Source organism: Cherax quadricarinatus, chromosome 22 (assembly GCF_038502225.1).
Source record: "Cherax quadricarinatus isolate ZL_2023a chromosome 22, ASM3850222v1, whole genome shotgun sequence".
NCBI lineage: Eukaryota > Metazoa > Arthropoda > Malacostraca > Decapoda > Parastacidae > Cherax > Cherax quadricarinatus.
This window is the reverse complement of record NC_091313.1, coordinates 35,035,763-35,060,195: the sequence shown is the minus strand read 5'-3', so window position 1 is coordinate 35,060,195 and position 24,433 is coordinate 35,035,763. Positions and strand designations below refer to the sequence as shown.

Genomic DNA, 24,433 nt, shown 5'->3' with positions numbered 1-24,433 from the left:
GTACTGGTTTGGTAATAGAGTTGTGGAAGAGTGGAACAAACTCCCGAGTACAGTTATTCAGGCTAAAACGTTGTGTAGTTTTAAAAATAGGTTAGATAAATACATGAGTGGGTGTGGGTGGGTGTGAGTTGGACCTGACTAGCTTGTGCTGCTGGGTCTGGTGCCTTGCTCCTTCCTTGAGTGGAGGTGACCAGACTGGGTGGGCCCTTGGGATAATCCGGGAGGGAGGGTCATTGGGCTAATCCGGGGGGAAGGACATGGACCTGCTCCGCATGGGTCAGTAGGCCTGTTGCAGTGTCCCTTCTTTCTTATGTTCTTATGTTCTTAACTGATCGCGAGTGACATTCATGCCGTGAGGGTCGTGGCTGGTTTGGACTGACGTTCCCAATGTATCCTTGAGGACCGTCAATATTTTTTGTTTAATTACGCGTTGCAACTAAACCTATATGATCTGAATACGTTTTGTTCGTAAACTTTATAGTTAAGAATTAGATTCAAATCAGAAGCATATTGTAAGTAGTTTAAATATGTTTTTAGCCGTTGCAATAACAAGCATATATTTTAGATTAAAGTTCTACAAGTTCCCTCTTAAATATGGCATTTGTAAGTTAAATAAACTAAGTAAGTATTAACATGACTAGTTCATTTCAGAAATAGCTCGCATCATTTGTGTATAGTTCTACTGTCTTCCAATTATGTCCTAGAATTTGTACTGATAAAGCCACTGGATGGCGAAACATCTACAATAAAGATACCCAGATGTTGCACATGTGTCTACTCTAACTTCTGCTTAACCCTTTGACGAAGTTTAGATTTCCTACGTTAATTTACTTGCTCTATATTTTCTTTGACTCACGATCCAGTAGGAAAATACAAAGGAAATCTTGGTTCCTTTGTCACTGAGATCAACGCTTGTGCCACCAGCAAATACTCCCAAACCACATGTTTCCGGTCTGTTAATTGCAAAACTTTGTCTGAAATAAACGTGATCCCCAAAAGTTTTTTATAAATATTTTAGTAATTATATGGTGGTGAAAGAGCCCTTTACTTGCCGTATTGTGCCTGTGTGCAGCGATCTCTTACATTGTTAGGTAAGACACATATGCAACAGTTAGGTATCTTTATTATGAAACGTTTCGCCTACACAGTAGGCTTCTTCAGTCAAGTACAGAAAAGTTGATAGAAGCAGAAGATACTTGAAGACGATGTAATCAGTCCATCACCCTTAAAGTTTTGAGGTGGTCAGTCCCTCAGTCTGGAGAAGAGCATTGTTCCATAGTATGAAACAATATGGAGAAGAAGTGACAGGATGGAGCTTTTTATAGCGCCAAGAGGTGAGACGTAGGCCACTAGGAGAGGTAAGAACTCAGATGTTGAAAGGTCAGGTCCCTCTCAAATCCAGCCCCTCTCACTAGTGGAAGTTGTCGAAGTTGATTGCAGGTCTGTACCTAACAACCTGTCGGTATTTTATACCATTTTAATGTTCGATCTCTTACATTATTGACGAAAGAAGCGTCGCTCACTCTCTCGTATCCTTGCGGATAACTACCTCTTCAGTGTCTCAAAATATCCTCTAAATGATTCTGTTCCAGTTTTATAGAACCTAAATAATTTCTCGCAGAACTTTCTTCTAGCATTGTGCAATTTGTTAGGTAAAAGGACACAAGTGCAACTAGTAAGACCTTTTATTGTGGGAATTTTTGCTCTCCAGGAGCTTCGTCCAGCCGTAACAACTTCTTCATACAGACAGCTTTTTTTCCTGTAATTAAACCAAGTTTTAAGCTTGTGTGAATTGATAATTGCAAAAGATAACTGGGAAAGCTTACCGAGAATATTCTGTAGAGATGTGTGGTATTTATTGATGCAATATTACAACACGCAAAATAACCACTGTGAAAAAATAGTGAACTTCCAAGCGCATAAGTGATGTCTCACATTATTAAGGGGCCCATAAAAATAATAGAACAGAAGAAGGCTTATATGGTTGAGATGTCACTCACATACGACATTACTCCCGTCTCAGTATGATGCGGTGGGGTGTCATGGACTTCTCACATATACCTGGAGGTTACCTGGAGGTTATTCCGGGGATCAACGCCCCCGCGGCCCGGTCCATGACCAGGCCTCCCGATGGATCAGGGCCTGATCAACTAGGCTGTTACTGCTGGCCGCACGCAGTCCAACGTACGAGCCACAGCCCGGCTGATCCGGCACTGACTTTAGGTATCTGTCCAGCTCTCTCTTGAAGGCAGCCAGGGGTTTATTGGCAATTCCCCTAATGCTTGATGGGAGGCTGTTGAACAGTTTTGGGCCCCGGACACTTATGGTGTTTTCCCTTAGTGTACCAATGGCGCCCCTACTTTTTATTGGGGGCATTTTGCATCGCCTGCCCAGTCTTTTACTTTCGTAGGGAGTGATTTCTGTGTGCAGATTTGGGACCATTCCTTCCAAGATTTTCCAAGTGTAGATTATGATATATCTCTCCCTCCTGCGTTCCAACGAGTACAAGTCAAGTGCTTCCAAGCGTTCCCAGTAGTTAAGGTGCTTGACAGAACTTATACGTGCAGTAAAGGATCTCTGTACACTCTCTAGATCTGCGATTTCACCTGCTTTGAATGGAGATGTTAATGTACAGCAGTATTCCAGCCTAGAGAGAACAAGTGATTTGAAAAGGATCATCATGGGCTTGGCATCTCTCGTTTTGAAAGTTCTCATTATCCATCCTATCATTTTCTTTGCACGTGCGATAGTGGCACTGTTGTGATCCTTGAAAGTGAGATCCTCAGACATTACTACTCCCAGGTCCCTTACATTAGTTTTCCGCTCTATTGTATGGCCGGAGTCAGTAGTATACTCTGTTCTAGTTATTATCTCCTCCAGTTTTCCATAACGGAGTAGTTGGAATTTGTCCTCATTGAACATCATATTGTTTACCGTTGCCCACTGGAAAACTTTGTTTATATCTTCTTGGAGATTAACCGCGTCCTCAGCAGATGACAGCCTCATGCAGATCCTAGTATCATCCGCAAAGGATGATACGGTGCTGTGGCGTATATCTCTGTTTATGTCTGATATGAGGATAAGGAATAAGATGGGGGCTTAAATTTTTACCTAATTTTATTAATTACAAATAATTCTAATTTTTATAACTCTAAACTAAAATTCATATTAAAATCAACACCGTTTTTTATTAAGCTGATTCAGTTATATTACTCTGAACTCCTCCTCTCCTTACACCCTTCTGCTTTGTATTGGACTGATAAAGTCACTGTGTGGCGAAACGTTTCCTCAATAAAGATTCCCATATGTTGCATAAGTGTCTCAATTCTTCAACTTGTCGGTTTTCAAAACCATTCATCACATTACTCTCAACCATTGACCTGCTTGATACAACTTTTCAACAATACAAGCCTTTTATTGTTATTTTTACAGATTCTTGATATAGTGAGAAATTTTGAAAGTGCTTAGAAGTTTACTATTTTTTTTAACAGTTTTTGTTTTGCATCAATGCCGTCAACATGACTCACGAAATCGTAATGACACGATTGCATATTGTGATGTCATTCGTAGCTGATAGAGGAGAAGGTTTGGGGACGCGTTGTTGAGGGAGTTCGGACATAGAGAGGATTGAACAAAAATGGAAAGACTTGGAAGGTGTATAAATTTGTTTTGGAAGGAAGGTGAGGTAGGGGGTCGTCCTAGGAAACGTTGGCAGGAAAAAGTAAGGGAGGTTGTGTGTGCGAGGGGCTTTGACTTCCAGCATGAGCGTGTTAGCATGTCAGATAAGAGCGAGTGGACGCAAATGGTTTTTATGACTTGATATACTGTTGGAGTGTAAAGGCACTGAGGGACACCTGTTAGCTGGACTTGAGTCCTGGAGGAGGGAAGTACAGCACCTACACTCTAAAGGAAGAGTGGAGATATGTTACAGATTTTGAACTGTAGTATAGGCACACTTTTGCCAAGACTGTGGAGTGAAAGATGATGAAAGTATTTCTTTTCTCGGGCCACACTGTCTCGGTGGGAAACGACCGATGTGTTAATTATATATATATATATATATATATATATATATATATATATATATATATATATATATATATATATATATATATATATATATATATATATATATATATATATATGTATATATATATATATATATAAACAGACACTGATCTCTGGCTGAAGGAGACTCAAACCTACGAACCTTGGAACAAGGTACGCAGTGCTGTACCATTCTCACCACACTGGACCAATACCTTGGCGTCCCGTTTGCGCTAGACTTTGATCCAAGGCAGCCAGCTTTCAGGGAGAAGGCTTACAGCTTTTCATCTCATCCCCTGCATGCATCAGCCTTATTAGAGATTTTAACAATGCAAGGAATTCGCAAGAGCAGGCGAAATATACACAAACACTGAACTCTGGCTGAAGGAGACTCGAACCTACGAACTTTGGAACAAGGTACGCAGTGCTATACAAATCTCAAGCTGGACGCCAAGGTATTGGTCCAGTGTGGTGAGAATGATATAGCACTGCGTACCTTGTTCCAAGGTTCGTAGGTTCGAGTCTCCTTCAGCCAGAGATCAGTGTTTGTGTATATTTCGCCTTCTCTTGCGAATTCCTTGTATATATATATATATATATATATATATATATATATATATATATATATATATATGCCGTGCCGAATATGTAAAACTGGTCAATTAGCAAGAACTCATTTAAAATTAAGTCCTTTCTAAAATTTTCTCTTTTACGTTTAAAGATATATTTTTTCATTAATGCTAATGTAAAAAATTTTAATTTTGCTCCAAAAGAATTTTAGAAAACTTACCTAACCTTATTATAACAAGAGCAATTTATTTTAGCCTAACCCAACTAAATATATTTTAGATTTGTTTACAGTAATTTAATACTAAACAAACAGTGAAATATATTTTTTTCGTTAGGTTCAGGATGATTTTGGCGAAATTATTGCACACACAAATTTTCACTTGCCCTATATGGCAAGATGATCGTTGCTATTTAAGACAAGATCGCAAGTTCTGCCTATTCGGCACGACATATATATATATATATATATATATATATATATATATATATATATATATATATATATATATATATATATATATATATATATATATATATATATATATATATATATATATGTAAATATATATATATATATATATATATATAAATATATATATATATATATATATATATATATATATATATATATATATATATATATATATATATATATATTTATATATAAATATATATATATATATATATATATATATATATATATATATATATATATATATATATATATATATATATATTATCACACTGGCCGATTCCCACCAAGGCAGGGTGGCCCGAAAAAGAAAACCTTTCACCATCATTCACTCCATCACTGACTTGCCAGAAGGGTGCTTTACACTCCAGTTTTTAAACTGCAACATTAACACCCTTTCTTCAGAGTGCAGGCACTGTACTTCCCATCTCCAGGACTCAAGTCCGGCCTGCCGGTTTCCCTGAACCCCTTCATAAATGTTACTTTGCTCACACTCCAACAGCACCTCAAGTATTAAAAACCATTTGTCTCCATTCACTCCTATCAAACACGCTCAAGCATGCCTGCTGGAAGTCCAAGCCCCTCGCACACAAAACCTCCTTTACCCCCTCCCTCCAACCTTTCCTAGGCCGACCCCTACCCCGCCTTCCTTCCACTACAGACTGATACACTCTTGAAGTCACTCTGTTTCGCTCCATTCTCTCTACATGTCCGAACCACCCAAACAACCCTTCCTCAGCCCTCTGGACAACTGTTTTGGTAATCCCGCACCTCCTCCTAACTTCCAAACTACGAATTCTCTGCATTATATTCACACCACACATTGCCCTCAGACATGACATCTCCACTGCCTCCAGCCTTCTCCTCGCTGCAACATTCATCACCCATGCTTCACACCCATATAAGAGCGTTGGTAAAACTATACTCTCATACATTCCCCTCTTTGCCTCCAAGGACAAAGTTCTTTGTCTCCACAGACTCCTAAGTGCACCACTCACCCTTTTCCCCTCATCAATTCTATGATTCACCTCATCTTTCATAGACCCATCCGCTGACAGGTCCACTCCCAAATATCTGAATACATTCACCTCCTCCATACTCTCTCCCTCCAATCTGATATCCAATCTTTCATCACCTAATCTTTTTTGTTATCCTCATTACCTTACTCTTTCCTGTATTCACTTTTAATTTTCTTCTTTTGCACACTCTACCAAATTCATCCACCAATCTCTGCAACTTCTCTTCAGAATCTCCCAAGAGCACAGTGTCATCAGCAAAGAGCAACTGTGACAACTCCCACTTTATGTGTGATTCTTTATCTTTTTCCTCCACGCCTCTTGCCAAGACCCTCGCATTTACCTCTCTTACAACCCCATATATATATATATATATATATATATATATATATATATATATATATATATATATATATATATATATATATATATATATATATATATATATATATATATATTTATATATATATATATATATATATATATATATATATGTATATATATATATATATATATATATATATATATATATATATATATATATATATATATATATATATATATATATATATATATATATATAAAGGAAGGAATAATCAGGCCATTGCAATTGGCTACACCCTTCGATGTCTTGTCGCCGCGGCTGCTGTGAGAACTGAGAGTCATAAGGCTGTCGAAATGTTCATACCAATAGAGCACGGTTCTCGTGTTCAACAAGGCTGTAACGCAGCGGCCTTTATCATATTGGACTTTTCCAACACATTCAACTTTGTCATAACGGATGTTGTTCTCTTCGCAGTTTATAGCTATTTTCCCTACCTTTATCATTTCATGCAGTCATGCTAGAGTGGTACTTCTAAACTCTTGTTTGGGGAACATGAAATTGGTTCATGTATAGGCGTGCAACAGGGAGAAACCCTCTCACTCATTTTCTTTTCTGTCTGTTCATCAAGGAAGTCACAGAAACACTGTCCAGAATTTCGTTGACTGTCCACTGAGCAATGTTCAGGGGTCAATATCTGGTTCTTGGATGATGGCACCCTGGCTGACGCTACAGAGTCTCTCCTAGAGGATGTCAGGAAAATAAAAGAGATAGGAGAGAGCCTGGGTCCATCTTTCAGTGCCTCCAAATGCATAATAGTTTCTACTAATCGACAGATCATTGAGGAGCATGAGCCAGTGATCCAGCCAATTGCACTCTCCTTGGTGCTTCTCTCGGGTTGAATGCTATGGATCTGATTCTAGAAAAGAAAGGAATCTCAGACCTCAGAAAGATGGTAGGCAGGATGAAAAACTGATACACATGATGCCTTCTACCTACTCACCCAGGAGCCTGTCCCTCCCAGCCATCGACAGTCCATAACTCAAAGAATATGACTCCCTCCTAAAGACTATGCTAGAGAGTGCATTGAATCTTTTTCTTTAAGATGGGACAGTAGCTGTAAACCTCAATTCCAATCGTGCTCATGGGGCTGGGAGTACGTAAATCTTCCCAGATTGTGCTACCAGCTTTCTTATCCTCCTCCATTGCATCGGAAGAGCTAATAAAGCAAATTCTTCCAGACAACCTTAGTGATTCAACAGGAATACAGGACCAAAGCTGCTTTACCGTCATTACCGAACTGGAGCCTCGCTACTCCAGCGCCACAACACAGCGCAGCACTGGCTTACAAATAGCCCAGATGGGATGACCCCATCGCTGAAACGGTACATAACAACATTCTCAGGGTTGCAACATCTAACAGTGAGTCTGCCTATCTCTAAGCTGTGAGTTCACATCACTCTGGGGGCTTCGTCCTATCAGTTCCTATTTCGGCAAATAGGAATATCCCCTTACTCTCAGACCCTCCATATTGCATTGGCTCTCCAGTTTACTGCCAAAATTCACAGTGAATATACATATATTTCCTATGATGTGCAAGCCGACCAATATGGTCTACAAAATCTAAACTGCTTCAAAACTATGAGTCGGCACACAAGACACAATGAAGTCAATGACATCATAAAGAGAAGTTTTGCCTCAGCTGGGTGTCCAGCTGAGATGAAGCCCTGATCCCTAGCATCCAGAAATACTCACACTCTCGCAAACTGCATCGACAGGATCACCATCCATCCGTAAGAAAATGGCAAGCTTTTAGCATGGGGCTATACCTGTGTGCCAACGATGGCTGACACCTACATCTGTCACAGCATTGGGCATCAGGGAGGTGCTGCGAATCATAGGGAAGAGTACAAGATGAGCACGTACAGTGACATAAGCCATTTGTATTAATTTGTCCCAGTGGGATCAGAGACCCTTGAATCATGGGGAAAGAATGCCACACTTTTCCTCAAAGAACTGAGTTCCAGATTCACGTACTCTACTAGGGAACCAAGGACGACCCCTGTCATGTTCCAGCGCCTGAGCGTGGTCATCCATAGCAGAAATACTTGCTGCATACTTGGCTCACGTCTAGATTCAAAGAAACTGAAGGAAATTTATAATCCTTTATATATTGTACAATTTTATTAATGTTCGTGCCTTATATATATATATATATATATATATATATATATATATATATATATATATATATATATATATATATATATATATATATATATATATATATATATATATATATATATATATATATATATATATATATATATATATATATAGGATGGGGTCCACCTCTGGTGTAAATTGTGGGACCCATAGCCTCGGAGAAGTGGATAAAAAGGCTTCAAGGAAGAATATTTGGATTTCTTCCTGAAGCCATTTGAATATTCCACTTCCCCTACCACCCCATCTTTTAAACTATTTTTTTTTTTACCAATAGGAATATTTTATTACATAATATGGCACAGAAGATTTAAGAGATATATATATATATTATTATTATTTTGATACTCATTTTAAGTGCGGATATCATAGATTTTTTGCAAGAGCACAAAGAAAGTGGTAACGTAACACTACTGAAGAACGGTAACGATGGTCATTGTTTCGTCCCAACAGCACCAGGTAAGAGATGACGACGGACTACTGAAAGATGTTCAGGAAGCTGTCAGTGTTTTCTCCCAGCAGCACAAGTGAAGCTGTGAAGTAGCCCAAGAACAAGAAGTAGAAGGCTCCTTGCAGCTGATACAGTCTTAGTACCTCTGGCTCCTCGTCCTGCGGAATATTCTTGTACTGTGTAACAACGTCTGTTTAAGTAATTTTCTTAAACCGGGTAATTTCTTATATATCCCATATATACTTTCTCTTAAAATAAACCAAGCTTACTGTATTTAACTTCAAATAACTGGTAACAAGTAAAAATCAGTGTCAAAGGTATAGCCAGTTATATATTGTTTGTCTTGAGTGCAAGCCTTTCCAGAATATGCTGTTACGTGTAATGAGAAAATAACTTATAGAATTAGTAAATTTTCATCTTATCAACCGTTACTTTCCGTTAGGATTTCTTTAAATAATAAAGAAACAAGCATTTTAAAATAATGCGTTAAATGAACAGGAAAGACCCCTCCCCCCTACATCCATTACCAGTTCATCATAAACTTTAACAGCTGTAAGTACAGACGAGAAACACACAGACATGTGCCACATGTTTGTGTGTTTGTAGATGAATGGTTCAGAGAACCAACACGTTGATAAATTAGATACTTTATAAATTTACCACATCGACTCAAGGTTGAGGGACTGATTACCTCATTCTCCTCCTGTTCTTCACGTTTCTCCTTTGTATGGACTGATGAAGCCACTGTGTAGCGCAACGTTTCTTCAATAAAGATACCCAAGAGTTGCACATGTGTCTAATTTATCGACTTTCATAATGCATGATAAGCTAGTTTCAGTTATGCAGTTAAGAATACAGATTATCGTCAACTTTTGTGCACGCAATAAAAGTCATCATTTCTAGGTAATTTTGGCAGCACTGCTCAAATATTGAACAATTAAATCTCACAGTATTATAATACAGAATAAAAATTCGATCTTCTCACTTGGAGGCAAAATTCTCGAAAATATAGAGAATAAAAGGGCATAATATCGTGACTAGTTAATGGTGCAAGTCAGACCGAAACATCGCCATAAGTGCGGGTTATTTGGGTGTTTTCGAGAATATATTTTACTTTATATGATATTATAACATTTGTTGTTATGGAAGACGAACGCTATCGTAATGACACGAGATATTATGTTGTAACGTTGTAATGACACGAGATATTAACATGTTGTAACATTGTAATAACACAAGATATTATGGAAATATAAACACATATGCAGTATAATGTGATCCTTTATTGACTACGTTTCGCCCACACAGTGGGCTTTTTCAAGTCACAAACAGATCTACCTGGGGTGGAAGGGACGCGAGTATTTATAGTCAGGTTCAGAATGCTGAGGTCAGGTGGAGAATGCTGCATCTGATGATGTACCGAGTGGGGTTATAGAGTCTAAAAACTTGGGTAGCTTGGAAAGGAGATTGGATAAGTTTGTGAGCAGACCTTCTACAGTGTTCTTATGTGGGATAGCGATGAAGAAGTTTCTTGGCAAGTGGTTCAGCTATGTTATAGAAGCCACTATTCTGGTTGAAGTTTTCGGATATAGAAATAAGTGATGATTCCAGGATTCTTCGGTATTGGGTGTTGTCTTCTGTGGCGATAAGTCTTGAGTTTCTGTAGTTTATCAAGTGGTTGTGTGAATTACGGTGTTGTACACAGGCATTCCTTGTGTCGTCAGACCTGCTTGCGTATTGGTGTTCTGAAATACGTGTTTGGAGGTCCCTTGATGTTTCGCCCGCGTATAATTTGTTGCAGTCATTACAAGGGCTTATGTATGCCCCTGCAGAGGGTGGAAGCTTGTCCTGTCTATCACTGGTAATGTCCTTGATGGTCGTGGTTGTGGAGGTAGATACTTGGAATGAGGTATTGGAAAAGATGTTGGAAACGTGTTTGGCAATGGAGTTGGTGGGGAGGACTATGTATCTCTTCTCGGCAGTGTCTTCTCTGGGTGTGTTGAAGATGTTTAATGCCCGTCGTCTGCAGTCTCTGATGAAGTGACGAGGATAGTGGAGTTTAAAAAATACTTGTTCAATTATCGTGCATTCTTCTTCAAGAAACTCATTGCTGCAGATTCTGAGTGCACGCAGGAAGAAGCCTATAATTACACCACGTTTAGTTTTGGTGTCGTGGTGAGAGTAGAAGTGGAGAAGATCGTTTTGGTTGGTGGGTTTTCGATAGACTTTAAAACGAAGTTCGTGGTCAGCTTTGCAGAGCAGAACATCAAGGAAAGGAAGAGTGTTGTCGACTTCTTCTTCAAGTGTGAACTGGATTGAAGGCTCGACCTGGTTGAGCTTGTCTTGGAGAGCTTGAACGTTGAAGCGTTTAGGAGTTATGAGGAGAATGTCGTCATCATAACGGAGCCAGGTGACAGACGAAGGAATAATGGTGGAGAAACGTTCGGCTTCTAGATGTTCCATGTATAGGTTCGCCAGGACCGCACTGAGTGGCGAACCCATGGGTAGTCCAAAAGTCTGCTGAAAGATGTGATTTTCGAAAGAGAAACACGTAAAGTCAACACATAGTTCAACAAGGTCAATGAAATTGCTGGCTGGAATAGGAAGATCAAGAGAATCGTCAATTTTCCTGCGCAAGAGATCGATGGGTTATGTAGTGGATACTTTGGTGAATTGGGATGTTACGTCAAGGTAAGAGTTTCTTGTTCCTGATGCTGATGTTGCGAATGCGATTGAGAAGATCACCCGAGTGTTCGAGATGTGCTGGACTGATAGTGCCCAAGAGTTTAGAGAGGTGTTTAGCGAATCCCTGAGAGTTGGTGGGGAGCACTGCCTATTCCCGAGGATATGGGCCTCAATGGGATACCTGGAGAATACAGGAGAAGAGGTTACCAGCCTCTTGCTCACGGCATTTTAGTCGCCTTTCACGACACGCATGACTCACGGAGGAAGAATTCTTCGCCAATATACCAATGAGATTAAAAGAAATAATATAAAACCAAGAACTATTAAAAAAAACAGAAGAAAACTCAAATGAGTGTGTATACACATACATGTATGTGTATGTGTAGTATGAACAAAGTGTAAGTAGAAGTTAATTATCCCAAGGTTGGAGATTGAACTCGCGGTTAGAGAGTCGTAAAACTCTGGAGTTTTACGACTCTCTGACCGCGGGTTCAGTCCCCTCCCGTGGTACTGTTTGTTTACAATCGTGTCAGTAGAAATAGAAAACTGTACCTCTTACCTTGCGTATTTATATGACAGAGAAACGACACTAGTATTCCTACCATTGTGTAAAACAACTGGTAGAGTGGTTATACCTCCCTGGGTATTATAGTCGTAGATATAGACTTATTTGTACAAGGAGAGGCATTCCTAAAACTATGTTAATTTAAGATATACTTACGTTGGGTGTATATCCTTGGGGTCGATGCGTGTGTAAAACTACACTTGCTCTGTTCTCCTTCACTCGTCTGGTTATCACCTCCTTTAACCATTGTTCAGTAATTCCAGAGCCTTTTAACTGTAGTAACAGCCTTTGAAAATGCCGGCGATATGGAGCACCTTTCCTAAAGAAAAGTAAAATACTTTATATTTTTCCATGTTTTATTGTGTTCACTTTGGACAATTCTCAAATTGTTACTTGAGATCAGGAAGGACCCAAACATCGTTCTTGTTATTGTGGCTTTATTTTTTAGAACAATAGAACTAATAAACTTACTTCTAGATTTAATAACAAATGTAAGCATAAATTGTATTACTTAAGATACAAATATTTTTGGGAACTTTAGAAAGTTTGGAGAGGAAGAAGGATAGGCAAGAATAGAATATAGAAGAAGGGTGGATGGGGATTTGGGAGAGGGAGTAATAAAAGAATGTAACCTGACCACTTCTGGTAACTTACAAAACCTCTGGTTAAAGGAGAAGTTTATACTTTAAAATTAGATTTAAAATAAACTTAATTTGCGAAGAGAGAAAGATAGATGATAATATACACTTGGAAAATCCTAGAGAGATTAGTACCAAATTTGCACACGAAAATCATCCCTACGAAAGCAAAAGACTCGGCGGGAGACGCAACATCCCCCCAGTGAAAAGTAGGGGCACCACTAACACGACAAGTGACAAAACACTAAGTGTCAGGGGCCCAATACTGTTCAACTGCCTCCCAGCATACATAAGAGGGATTACCAATAAACCCTTGGCTGTCTTCAAGAAAGCACTGGACATGCACCTAAAGTCAGTACCTGATCAGCCAGGCTATGGTTCATAAACCATACCCCCGGCCGGGATTGAACCCGCGGTCATAGAGTCTCAAAACTCCAGCCCGTCGCGTTAGCCACTAGACCAGCTAGCCACAATAAGATTCATCCAACTAGGTATATTTCTACACCATAGGAAGGTTAGCACAGGCACCTCTGTGACCACAAATGCAAGTCACGGCCATGCTAGCTGGAGATTCGTCTGTAAAAACTTGCATTTGTGGTCACAGAGGTGCCTGTGCTAACCTTCCTATGGTGTAGAAATATACCTAGTTGGATGAATCTTATTGTGGCTAGCTGGTCTAGTGGCTAACGCGACGGGCTGGAGTTTTGAGACTCTATGACCGCGGGTTCAATCCCGGCCGGGGGTATGGTTTGTTTGCAATCGTGTCATTATGGTTCATACGTCGGTTTACGTGCCTCCAGCAGTAACAACCTGGATGATCAGGCTCTGATTTGGCCTCTAGTGCTGTGTCATTTTTTCAAATGTTTCATTGTTTCCTTTCTTACCCTTGCTTATTTGTTCCAAGATTTTCTACATTCCTGTTTTCTTTCAACTTTCATATTTAAACATTTTCAAATCTTTTTAGAGTTTTACAGTTGTCATCGTGACTCTGACTAAACCAAGAGTTCTCCCTCATGTCTCACTGCTGCACCTCATGACTGGTGTAAATTATTGTGTGGGTAACTGGTACTTCCTGTACCTCCTCATAAGAGTCTCACTATAATTCACTTCCATCTTAGACTCTCTTTATAAGATCTTTCATTAATGTTTATTTTCCTGGCGTTACTTCTTTATTATTTGTCTCACTTCCGTCTCTATGAATTATTTGTGTCTCACTTCCGTCTGTATTAATCCATTTCAACCAAGTATGACGCTGAGCACTGCGCCATAATATGACGCTGAGCACTGCGCCATAATATGACGCTGAACACTGCGCCATAATATGACGCTGAGCACTGCACCATAATATGACGCTGAACACTGCGCCATAATATGACGCTGAGCACTGCGCCATAATATGACGCTGAGCACTGCGCCATAATATGACGCTGAGCACTGCGCCATAATATGACGCTGAGCACTGCGCCATAATATGACGCTGAGCACTGCGCCATAATATGACGCTGAGCACTGCGCCATAATATGACGCTGAGCACTGCGCCATAATATGACTCTGAGCACTGCGCCATAATATGACTCTGAGCACTGCGCCAGCACTCGTTCCTGCTTTCGGATTCCCTTGATATGAAAACTTTGCCTTTCTAACTCATACACAACTAATCTAAGAATAGAAAGGCACAATACCGTGATTGGAACAATATGCAAATGACCTTTATATTACTACCTTTATGTTAGTACCTTTATACTACTACCTTTATGTTAGTACCTTTATACTACTACCTTTATGTTAGTACCTTTATACTACTACCTTTATGTTAGTACCTTTATACTACTACCTTTATGTTAGTACCTTTATACTACTACCTTTATGTTAGTACCTTTATACTACTGCCTTTATGTTAGTACCTTTATACTACTACCTTTATGTTAGTACCTTTATACTACTACCTTTATACTACTACCTTTATACTACTACCTTTATGTTAGTACCTTTATACTACTACCTTTATGTTAGTACCTTTATACTACTACCTTTATGTTAGTACCTTTATACTACTACCTTTATGTTAGTACCTTTATACTACTACTACCACTGAAGATTTCCCTGTCCCTCCCTCCTCTCGCACATATAATGCCTCCCTCTTTTCTTTCTCTTTTTATTCTTTGGCTTATCTTCTTCTGCCTAGGTGCGTTCTGTCTTATGAGTTTCTTCCCTGTTTTTTGTCCCTCCCTCGAAGGTCATTAGTTCTCTTCCAGTGCTCCTTCCCTTCCCCCTTGTCCTTAGACTGCCTCCATTACTGCTCCTACTGTTCCCTCGCTGTCACTCCACTCTCTGGATTTTGTGTAACTACCGCTACTCCCTTTGAACACTTCTGCCACTATTGCATTACTTACTACTACTACTACTACTACCATCATCACTACCTCTAACACTACTTCTATATTTATACCAATACCTCCTCTCGTTCTCCTGGCCCCGCCCCCCATCCTCTCGTATATATATATATATATATATATATATATATATATATATATATATATATATATATATATATACATATATATATATATATACATATATACATATACATATATACATATATATACATATATATATACATATATATATATATAAAGGGAAGTACCACCTCTATGGCTGGAATGGGGACCCTCATCCTCAGAGAAGACAATAAACGTACCTCAGAGAAAACTCAAGGTTCTCCCCGGAGCTGTTTGAATATTTTCTTCTCCTACCACCCCCTATATGTTTATTATTCTATGTGAACATTTATTAATAAACAAAATACATTTACAGAAAAAAACATAAACATGAATACAATGGCACAATGTATCAAAGATGATGAATTTCCTCCAGCTCCTCCGAGGCTGGACGTGAGCCAAGTATGCAGCAAGCATTTCCCCTCTGGATGGCGACGCTGAGGCGCTGGAACATGAAAGTGGCTGCCCTTGGGTCCCTGGTGGTGTCGATGAGTCTGGAACCCAATTCTTTAAGGAAACGTGTGGCATTTTTTCCCCATGATCCCAAGGTCTCCGATCCCACTGGGACAAATTGATACTGTTGGCTAATGTCCCTGTACTTGCTGATCTTGTACTCCTCCCTGTGGTCAGAAGCTCCTCCCTGTCGCCCCACACTGTGACGGATATAGGTGTCAGCCAGTGTGGACACACAGGTATAGTCCCATGCTAAGAGCTTGCCATTCTTCCAAGGATAGATGGTGATCCCGTCAGGGCGGTTTGCTGGGTTGTGGGTATTGTTTGCTGCAAGTGATCGTGGCTCCCTCTCGGCAGGGCATCCAGCTGTAGCAAGGGTTCTCTTAATGATGTCGTTGACCTCGTTGTGTCTTGCATGCCAGCCCTTGGTTTTGGAACAGTTAAGACCATGTAGACCGTATTGGTCTGCTTGCACTTCGCCGCAAATACACATATGTTCTGTGTGAATTGGGGCAGCAAGGCGCAGAGCCACTGCAATACGGAGGGTCTTAGGGTCGAGTCGCGTTCCCATTGCCGATATGGGAACTGTTTGGAGGAAGTCCCCGGAGTGAGGTGCACTCACAGCCTGGAGACGGGCAATCTCCCTATCTGATGTTGCAGCCCTGAGCATGTTGGCAAGCACCTTTTCAGCAATTGGGCTATCCCATCTTGACTGTTTGTGAGCCAGTGCTGCACTAGGGTTTGGTGCTGGAGCAGCAAGAGTCTCCCATTCGGTGATGGCACTGACATAGCTAGGGTCTTCTATTCCTGCTGAGTCACTGAGGGTGTCAGGAAGAATTTGTCTTATCAACTCGTTTGATGCAATGGAAGAGGATAGGAAAGCTGGTAGAGCAATCTGGGAGGATCTGCGTACTCCTAGCCCTCCAAGCCTGACCGGAAGTGAGGCTTGCAACCACTGTCCATCGTCAAGGGAAAGATTCAATACACTCTCTAGCATGGCCTTCAGGAGAGAGTCATATTCCTTGAGTTTTGGACTGCTGAAGGCTGGGGAGCATCTCAGAAAATAGATAAGTTTTGGCGTTGACAGGCACCTGGTGAGTAGGTAAAAGGCGTCGTGTGTGTCAATGTCTTTCATCCTGCTTTCCATCGTCCGGAGGTCTGAGACTTTTTTTCCTAGGACCAGATCGATGGCATTGGACCCAAGAGGAGCACCGAGGAGAGTGCTATTGGCTGGATCAATGGCTCGTGCTCCTGGTAAAACGGTACTGATATTCTGTATCAACTGTTGATTGGTAGAAACTATTTCACATTTGGTGGGGTTTAAAGAAAGGCCCAGGCTTTCTCCCATGTCTTTAATTTTACTGATGTCCTCCAGGAGAGACTCTGTTGTGCCAGCCAGGGTACCGTCGTCCAGGAACCAGATATTGAGCTCGCTGGAGAGTGCCTCTGTGACTTCCTTGATGACCAAACAAAATAGAAAGGGGGCGAGAGGGTCCCCCTGTTGCACGCCCTCACACGAGTCAATTTCATGGTCCCCAAACAATAGTTTTGAAGTCACACTATAACACGATTCTATGAAGGGATAAAGGGAAGGGAAGTTTCTATAAACTGCTTGGAGAGCAGCATCCCTTCTGACTGAGTTGAAAGCATTGGCAAAGTCCAATTTGACCAAGGCTTTTTCATAGGACATGTTTTTGATATATACTCGTGCTGCGTGGGCAGCTGCTTCACAGCCCTGTTGAACGCCGAAACCGAGCTGAGTTGGTTTCAGCATTGCAGCAGCCTCTTGACTCACCCTTCTTACTGCAGCCTTGGCGACTAGGCGCCGAAGGGTGTTACCCACTGCAATGGGCCTGATTCCGCCATCCTTTTTGCGGAGGGCACACAATGAGGCACCAAAGAAAAAGGGTCTGATGGCCTCTGGGACACCGCCAGCCAGGCACAGGTTGGAAAATTTGGTGAGTTCAGACAGCAGCCTCTCTGAAACCTCACCAAGTGCTGGATTGAGTATTTGTTTTAAGTGTTGAGGCCTTAAACCAGTGAAACCTCCTGCTGAACCCTGTGGAAATGACATAGCAGCTTTATACACATCAGCATCCTGTAAGGTTAGATGTTCTTCGCCTGCTGCAATGTCAGGGAGGTCAATGTTGGTACTGGGAGCCCTGGGTGGATGTTTGTCCTTCAGAGCTTGTGCCGTGCTGACGTCCTTGGGAGCGATGGTATCCTCACTGGTTATAAGTCTCAAAGCTCCAATAGTATTACCCTCTTCTATTTTTTTGCTAATTTGGGCTCTGATTTTTGAGGTGTCGGGTGTCCTGTTGTTGGCATTTGCCCGGCGGGTGTTTGTCGCCCTAGGGGGGAGACGGACGAGGTTGTCATCCCTTGGGAATGCATTTATTGCCCTAATAACATGCGTTGCTAGTGACTTGTCCCTCCTTGGTGGGACAGCCAAACAGGCATTGCCAAAAAGCAGCAAGTTGTGCCAGGATCTGTTGTTTGAAGGAGCATCGTTGACTTTCTTCAGAAGGTCAGTGAATTTGCTAGCAGCTTGAGGGCGAGCTGCTTTGGGGATGTGTGTCAGAGTCCTGGTGGATGTTAATTTGATTGCAGATTTGAGGTCCTCTGTAGAGGTGAAGTCACGGTAGCTGTCAGCCCTGTCTGCTGGGGGAGGCTGTTGGTTGCTCTCATTTGGAGCTCTCCTGGAGCCTAGACATCTATTGTGTGCACGGATGTTGCCAGATGTGGGATTGAGTGCACATTCCCTGTGGCACACCCGGCAGATGCCTCGTGAACGACAGCTTTGGCTCTGTCGTGAAGATTCCTGGGAACCCGCGACTACTTGTGACATTGCTGATATCGTGGGGGTGGGAGGGCGCCAGCTGTGGGGTGACGGGTGAAGGGCAGCATTGATGCATGGGGGATGAGGGTGGGGGAGTAGCGAGCGGCGGAACTTGAAATTGGTGGGGCACTAAACGGCAACACCCTTGGTCAGGAAGTCAGTGGGCCTAGGCTGGGATGAGGGGAGGGGATCTGGGATGGGGGAGGGGGGAGGGAGTGGCCCTGTGTGTTCGCTCAAGACGCACATCACTGACTAACTTTTGCTAATTGTTATACACTTATTGTTCCATTTAGAAAAAACCCCTCGCCATTTGGCACACTAATCACCATGCTCACACTATTAACCGAGGTGTTCTGTTCACCATCCAATGACCGTGTCGTGGGCGGCCACTTCCTTCCCCAACCCACGACCCCGGCCGATCACAGATGTAAACAAAACCTCCTCCACACCTCCACTGCCAGGATCCCCTCACCACCGCTACTTCCCAAATCCCAACATGCACACTGCACTTTCACTGATATAGAAGCAATGGTCCGATGTAGAGGTTTGTCAAAACTCTATGATCTCCGGTCGATACTCACGATGATGTCTGCCGAAACTGGCCCGCGTAAACCATGTTGGTTCCTGGTTTACACACACAATGTATGGAGCACCACACACTGGCTCCCTCCCTCCACGCCGGCAAGCGTGTATATATATATATATATATATATATATATATATATATATATATATACATATATATGTAAATATATATATACATATATATATATATATATATATATATATATATATATATATATATATATATATATATATATATATATATATATATATATATATATATATATATATATATATGCAATAAGATCACAGTAAACAGGTGATTTCAAAATATGCAAAACAACCACTCTGAAAGAATAGAGAAATTCCAAGCGCTTTCGTGACTACTCACATTATCAAGGAGCTATGCATAGTTCCTTGATAATGTGAGTAGTCACGAAAGCGCTTGGAATTTCTCTATTCTTTCAGAGTGGTTGTTTTGCATATATATATATATATATATATATATATATATATATATATATATATATATATATATATATATATATATATATATATATATATATATATATATATATATATATATGCTACTAATACTAATACTGGTGAACTACTATTACTACTACTACAGTTGCTGCTGCTGATGATGATCCTACTGGTCAATTTTGTTTTTGTTAGTAGACAGTAATTAATGGTTATGTGATTCAAAGGCAATGACTGCAGTCTTGTTCAGGACTGAGATCTAAATGCAGTATCACAATCTAGGTGAAGTAGAGCTTGGTCATACAGAATGTGAAAAAGACTTGGGAGTCATGGTAAGCAGAAATCTAAAGCCAAGACAGCAGTGCCTCAGTGTGCGCAACAAGGCCAACAGATTACTTGGAATTTATCTCAAGAAGTATAAGTAACAGAAGTCCAAAAGTTATTTTGCAGCTCTATACATCACTAGTGAGGCCTCATTTAGATTATGCTGCTCAGTTTTGGTCCCCTTACTACAGGATGGACATAGACTCATTAGAGAACATACAGAGAAGAATGACTAAAATGATTTACTGTGTAAGGAACCTCCCGTATGAAGATAGACTTAAAGCCTTAAATCTCCACTCTCTGGAGAGGCGTAGAATGAGGGGAGATATCATTGAAGTGTATAAGTGGATGACGGGCATAAACAAGGGAGACATTAATAAAGTACTGAGGGTGTCGAACCAGGTAAGAACCAGGAATAATGGATTTAAGTTGTATAAATTTAGATTTAGAAAGGACATAGGTAAGTACTGGTTTTCTAACAGAGTTGTAGATGCGTGGAACAGTCTTCCCAGTGGGGTGATAGAGACTAGGACCTTGGGTGACTTTAAGAAGAGACTGGACAAATATATGAGTGGGAGGGGCTGGGTTTGATTGGTGTCAAGGGGTACGGGAGTTATTTCTTGGGTAGCTTTAGGTAGATGTCGTTTTGATAAGGACCTGCCTCGTATGGGCCAGTAGGCCTTCTGCAGTGTTCCTACATTCTTATGTTCTTATGTTCTTAATTCCTGTTCAGTTATATTTTTAACAGTTATACAGTACCTGGGAGGAGTGACTATAATTACAAGCATTAACACAGTATACGTACCTGAACCCCCAACCGTTATCCGCTACGAAATTTATTCCTGAGTAAGTGATGTAGTACGGTGTCTGGCCGTAGATGTCCGTGTAAAAGGACCGGATGATAACTGTAATGTAATACTTGGCCGAGATAAGAGTGTACCTTCCTTCCTTTACCTTGGACAAGGCTTCTTCTGCACTCACAACCTGAGTGAAGGTTATGATTGGAAAAACAGTTGTTCGAACGTTATATTGGGAAATAATCAGACGTGCATCAGTTTACATTGGAGAAAGAAATATAACAAATATTTTAGTACATTCTGCTGAGTAGTTTTTGCAAGTGTTTGATAGCGCTATCAGGAATAAGGGCTCTATATTTTACAGTGCTCGTTAATGAATCAGTAAGGCATTTCTGATCATTCACATCAACACTGTAAGTCAGTTGTGTACGACTATGGTGCTCTTCGCACCTACTCCTAGGTTGAGGGACTGATTACCTCATCTTCTGTACATAGTTCTACTGTCTTCAAGTTATGTCCTAGAATTTGTATTGATAAAGCCACTGGATGGCGAAACGTCTACAATAAAGATACCCAGATGTTGCACATGTGTCTTAATCTCACTGTAAGTCAGTACTTGTCTTCTTAATGCCAACTCAGTGTCACGTAGTTATACATCTACTGTAACTGTGTGATGCTGATGGGTAGAGTGGTATACCCCATTCTATGAATTTTATTAATTCACGAATAACACTACACACACACACACACATGTATTAAAATGCACCAACGTGGTTAGTCCGCTTACCTTTATTACCTCACCTCCCCCCCCATCAGCTTTTTTTCCATATTTCCAACCTTACTCATCCTTCTTCCTTTCCCATCTTATCAAAACTCTATTCATAACCGGACATTCGACTGCTGACCAATGCAGAATGTTTTGGAGCCAGAGTTACTGTTTCGAAGATGTTGCTAATATCCTGGTCTTTGTGAAAAAAATGTATGCATGTTTGTAATGGTTCCAAATGGGATATGCTGCCATTTCTATGCAAAGAAATTCAAAAATAAGTCGAAACTCAAAATTTGATTTACAGAATCACTCTGGTTCAAGTCTGCTTTAAATGACTTCTCAATTAATAATGCTCACTAAAACACATCCAAATTAGTTTTCTCCAAGTAACGAAGCTGCTTTGTGTAAATTTAATATAAAAAAAATCCGAAAAATAAAGAAAAAGATCACCTTCCAAAACTTATAAAATAAAAAAAAGCAAAAAGAATTTGCAATTGTGATACTTTTTCCACTGACACAAAATATACTAAATTCCATAACGTATTTTTATAATTTAGGTCATAATTGCAATACAAAAATTGAAACAGTGAAAGGACTGGACTGCCATAACAAGTTGCGCGGACGCAAATGGTGCCAGGGAGACATTCTGTGCACTGTTCACTGTCATCCTTCACAATATTGTACCAATTAAAGAGTTTAGGGTTAAACGGAGAACTAAACCCTGGATAACCGCTGAGATATTAAAGATAAAAATAAAGATAAAGATTTTATTTCTTTGTAAAAGTTACAATGTGTAATTACAAGTTTTATTTGTTAAGTACAAAGAAAGCCACTATCACGCCGGGGAATTTCGGGCAGAAATTCTTGGATCAGTTGCTAAAAATATTTAAGGCAAACAGGATATTGCAGCACATTAAGTCAAAGTAGGTATACTGTCTTGTCGACACAGCAAGTGGAAGGTGGCCCAGCAAATGTAAGACATAGATATAGCCTCACAAATCTGCGACAGACTTTCGGAAGGGGCTTTTATCGTTACCATGACAGAGAGGTCTTTCCATAGTTTAACTGATATGCATCAAAACATTTGAAGTCCTTGAGATCCTTTCCATTGTAGGAAGAGAGTGTCAATCGTGTAGTGATTAAAATCACGAAGTGTGAAGCCGGGAATCATATTTAACAATCTCGTGTGATAGGCTAACTGGCACTAGATACATATTGTCAACCTTCCTAGCTGGAGTTTCTGTAAATATCTTTCACAATGATCAACTTGAAGATGAATAACTTCACCTAATAGTCTTAAACATGATTTATGAAAAGTTTTGAATTATGATTTATCACGATAAATTTGCAGTTATCGTTACTGTTACATCAGCTAGGTTATTATTGTTACACTGTAATTATGTTATACCGTGAGGAAATTTATCATGAAAGTTCCCTTTCTGCGCTGAAATCTTTATATTTAAAAAAAAAAATTAGCTTTTGTGTATTTTTGATAATGCTCACCTCCATTTTCTTATATATCATTTTCACTACAGGATCTGCATGCGTGGAAAAATATATTCCAGGCGATCCTTTCATCATCCAAGACTCGATACCCCACCTCCAGTTGTTCAGAGACACCAGGTCCTCCAAGGTTTCCGGAGGTTTACTCTTACTCTGGACTGTGAGATGTGCGATTAATGATGAGCTGTATCCTGTCGTTATGACCAGGCAGAACACCAGCCACACACCTACCAACACCTGCAACGACAAGTAAAAATAACTAAGCAGCAACTCCTTTGGAACACAGGTGCTAGATCCTGGTCCTAGGGGTAAGGGGTAAAGGGGAAGGGGTAGAGATGTCGATCCTGTTTTCTTACGCTAGTTTTCATTCGTTAACAGTAATTAGGTACTTGAAAATTTACTGACTGTTTTGGGTCTAATTCTACGGAGGACGAAGAGAAATATACTTTATACAGAGCTGGACTTTGAGATTAGCTGAAGCAGAATAATGGCTCCTACTAGGCTCTTAATTCAATAGTATTTACAAGAATCACCATATCCCCGCTAATTACACAAAGTGTGATGAATCTGTCTACTAACCTATATTTTAGTAGCATAAAATTTCAGGAAACATGATATAGAATTGCAAGAATAGTGAGAAAACATCGAAGTATGTTAAATATTTGTCAGTGAATTACGGAAACCTATACGTAGGCAGAAATATATCTTAAAGAAAAAAAACTGTATATTTTATTCTCTGGTGCTCAGGAGAGTTGGAATTATCTGCTTTACCAACAGATCTGAGTTGAAAACAGCTGTAGTAACAGGCAGCGACAGGTGTTCATTTCTTGGCTACCTGCCAAGACACGAGTTTCTCAATGCTTGTATATAAATAACGCAATGTGTGGTTTATGGCATTTTATTAATGAAAACTTTTCATCTATTGGGACTTGGTCTATTCCACCAGAGAATAACAGGACATAGGTAAATGTAGAGGCTGGGGGAGAGGTCTTAGGGTGAAAAAATGGAAATTAGTAATGGGGTCCCTCCTGTTAATTTCAACGCGTAGTTGTGTTACACTGGAAGAAATACTACACAAACCTTGAATAGAGTAACATCAACGGAGTCTATATATGAATTCAATGTCTATTTTTGTTTGCTACCATAGTGGCAATATTCATAGTAAGAAGGTAAGGTAGATTCAAATTAAAACAAGAAGAGGCATGATCAGTTG

The 24,433-nt window shown here is 40.2% G+C and overlaps 1 protein-coding gene across 3 annotated transcripts in view; it reads right to left on the bottom strand.

Annotated features, from left to right (window-relative positions):
* Nucleotides 1-8,773: 8,773 nt before the first annotated feature.
* LOC128706206 (glutamate receptor ionotropic, delta-2-like) overlaps nt 8,774-24,433 on the bottom strand; it is a 60,805-nt gene continuing 45,145 nt past the window's right edge. For 2 of the 3 annotated variants that reach the window (XM_070087663.1, XM_070087665.1), the window contains 4 exons: nt 23,221-23,457; nt 20,957-21,135; nt 12,508-12,670; nt 8,774-9,259 (listed from right to left, as the gene is read on the bottom strand). In XM_070087663.1, the coding sequence (XP_069943764.1) occupies nt 9,128-9,259; nt 12,508-12,670; nt 20,957-21,135; nt 23,221-23,457 (711 nt within the window). In that variant the 3' untranslated portion in view covers nt 8,774-9,127. Of the gene's footprint in view, nt 9,260-11,829; nt 11,968-12,507; nt 12,671-20,956; nt 21,136-23,220; nt 23,458-24,433 lie in introns of those variants that run through there. The other variant, XM_070087664.1, reaches the window with a different exon arrangement.